Genomic DNA, 2,820 nt, shown 5'->3' with positions numbered 1-2,820 from the left:
GCGTCCCAGCTCTGCAGACCGGCGCCCGCTCTCTGCCTGCCCTCATCAGTTTGCTCATCCCTGCTCTAGGGTGCTCGCTCACCTTGGGTGCCAGCTTGCCTGGGAGACTGGGAGAGGGGCACCCAGCTACGGCAGGTTGCAGTGTCAGTTCCAGCCCAGCTGGGAGAGCCGGGCAAGGTGACTTCCAAGCGGGCAGCATCTCTGGGGGGCATTTAGCTTTGGTCTGGAGAGCAGCAGAGGACAGGGAAAGAGGAGGAAGCTGCTGAGAGTGAGGGGCAGGGGGAGCTGCCCCCTAGGTCAGCCTGGGGGTTGGGGGTCACTCAGAGGCCCAGCGAATCTGTATTGTGATTCAGACCTGCCCTGTGCCCCCCAGCGCCCACCCCATGCACACTCTGTGCCTCTTCCCCCCCATTGGTTGCCGCCCCCAGCTGTCTGGCATCTCTCCTCCCTCCCCAGATCTCCGGATCCCCTTGATGTGGAAGGACACGGAGTATTTCAAAAACAAGGGAGGTGAGTGTGAGGGGTGGGGCTGGGCCCTGGCGGAGGGCTCGGCAGGGGGGTGGGGTTCTCTCTGACGCTGGCGTGTTCCCTCCTGCCCAGACCTGCACCGCTGTGCCGTGTTCTGCCTGCTGCAGCTCGGCGTGGAGATCTATGACACCGAGATGGTGCTGGTGGACCGGACGCTCACTGACATCTGCTTCGAAAACGGGGTCCTCTTGTGAGTAACTGGCCCCAGGGCCTCCCTGTGCAGCAGCTACCCCTCCCCAGGGGGCATGTTCCCAGAGACCCCCACAGCCAGCACCCTCCCTCTGCATCTTACAGCACCCCCTGCTGTGAGAGGTCGGTGTAGCTGGGAGCTCCCCCCCACAGCCAGGGACCCTGCCCCACTCCCCACAGTGCCCCCTGCTGGGAGAGGTGGGACTGGAGTAAGTGGGAGCCCCCCCCACCAGCGATCCTGCCCCACTCCCCACAGCGCCCCCTGCCGGGAGAGGCCGGGGTGGACTGGCCTGGCGCTCCCCCGCGGTAGCCGGGCTGTGATGGCTCTCTCCCCGGCAGCACGGAGGCGGGCCCGGACTTCGAGCTGAAGGTGGAGCTGTACAGCGCGGGGCTGGAGGAGGACTCTGCGCTCGGTAGCACCCCGAAGAAGCTGGCCAGCAAACTGAGCAGCTCGCTGGGACGCTCCTCCGGGAAGCGGCTGCGCGCGACGTTGGACGGGGCCCCGGGGAGCCCCGTGAGTAATGGGGGGAGCAGCCCCCTCCTGCTGCCGGCCCCCAGCGTGGCGTGAGTACCCGTCGCCCTTGCATTGCCGTGCGCCCCAGGGCCCGCTGGACCCTAACCCTCTCTCCCCCCTTTCAGGGGCCCCAAGTACCACCTGCTGGCCCACACCGTGCTCTCCCTGGCCGAGGTTCAGGACAGCTTCCGCACCCACGACTTGGCCATCACCAGCAATGGTAAGGGCAGGGATGGGGGGGGAGGAGCAGGGAGGCCGGGCATGGGATTGGCAGGGCTGGTGAGACCAGCAGAGAGTTCTGCTGGCCGCTTGGCCCCCGCTGCACCCCCAGACCCCCGCGTAACCCCGGTGACGCCCCGTCTCTCCCCCTCAGAGGAGAGCTCCTTCTGGCTGCCCCTCTATGGCAGCATGTGCTGTCGCCTGGCTGCCCAGCCCTACTGCATGGCCCAGCAGATGATGTGCGGCTTCTTGAAATTGCAGGTAAGTTTGCATCCCAGCTTGGAGAGCCTGTGCTGGGGAGGGTATGGGACACGGGGCCTCTCTCCGCTGGGGGTGTCAGGCCTGATCTGGCTCCCAGGTGGGGACTGGGTGGCTTGGGGGGTGAGGAATGGGACACGGGGCCTCTCTCCACTGGGGGGCGCCGGGCCTGATCCGGCTCCTGGCTGGGACGGGCTGGCTCAGAGAATGGGACACGGGATCTCTCCCCTCTGAGTTCCCCATTCCAGCCTCATGTTACCCAGGGCCCTGGTGGATTGTCCCATCACTTGGATCTGTACGTCCAGCCTGGCGGTCTGTTTCTCCCGGCTCTCCAGCCAGCCCAGCGGCCCTGGCTGGGGCTCACGCGGGATCCGCTGGTGCCTTGGAAGCTCGGCGTTTCTGAGGTGACCAGAGCTCGTTCCCGGCCCTGGGGGCCTGAGTTTGCTGGGTCTCAGCGCAGTCTCTAGTGCGAAGGTCTCCACGTCCCAGGAACCCGGGGCCACGTGGGCAGCGACGGTGCGGGGAGCCAGCCCAGTGTGAGGGAGGCTGGGAGCCGTCAGGCTGGGCCCTGCCCACTGAGGCTGGACGTGGGGTGGGAATGAGCCCGTTTCCCCCTTGGGGGCGCGTCCCCTGCCCGGCAGTAACCTGGGCCTGGCCTGTCGGCTGCAGCAGCAGGTGGGTGAGCAGCAGAGCTGGGCGCGGCTGTTCTGCGTGCTGCGGGGCTCCAACCTCCTCTGCTACCGCCGGCCCCAGGATGCCGAGGCCCTGGTGGAGCCGGCGCTCACCATCGCCATCAACAAGGTGAGTGGAGGGGGCAGCAGGGCCGCTGGGCACTGAGGGTGGATCGGGGCAGGGCTGGTCCCTACAGCCTCTCCGCAGCCTCCCAACCTGTCCCTGGTCCTAGCCCCTTCCTGCGGAGCCTGGCGCCCTAGCTGGGGGGCTGGGTACAGTGCTGCCCCTCGGGGTCCCAGCCTCACTCCATGGCCTGGCGCCCGGCAACTGGGGGCTCCTGCCCTGGGCTGCTTCTTAGACGCCTGGGGTTGGATTCCCTGCTGGGCTGGGCTCAGTGGGGGAGCTGTCGGGCCTGGGGCTGGGCTGTGTCGGGGGGGGGA

General features: G+C 67.7%; 1 protein-coding gene across 1 annotated transcript; it reads left to right on the top strand.

Annotated features, from left to right (window-relative positions):
• Window positions 1-9: 9 nt before the first annotated feature.
• LOC112125741 (rhotekin-like) lies at window positions 10-2,509 on the top strand (the record flags this gene model as incomplete). Its single annotated transcript, XM_024224130.3, has 6 exons — window positions 10-510; window positions 601-718; window positions 1,057-1,281; window positions 1,357-1,451; window positions 1,605-1,711; window positions 2,378-2,509. Coding segments are annotated over exons 1-6 (804 nt in total), but the record flags the coding sequence as incomplete, so codon positions are not given.
• Between the last annotated feature and the right edge of the window lie 311 nt (window positions 2,510-2,820).

This window comes from Terrapene carolina, unplaced genomic scaffold (assembly GCF_002925995.2).
Source record: "Terrapene carolina triunguis isolate 2854851 unplaced genomic scaffold, T_m_triunguis-2.0 Scaffold31932, whole genome shotgun sequence".
Lineage (NCBI taxonomy): Eukaryota > Metazoa > Chordata > Testudines > Emydidae > Terrapene > Terrapene triunguis.
The sequence above is the reverse complement of the archived record's forward strand: the minus strand, read 5'-3'. Positions and strand labels throughout refer to the sequence as shown.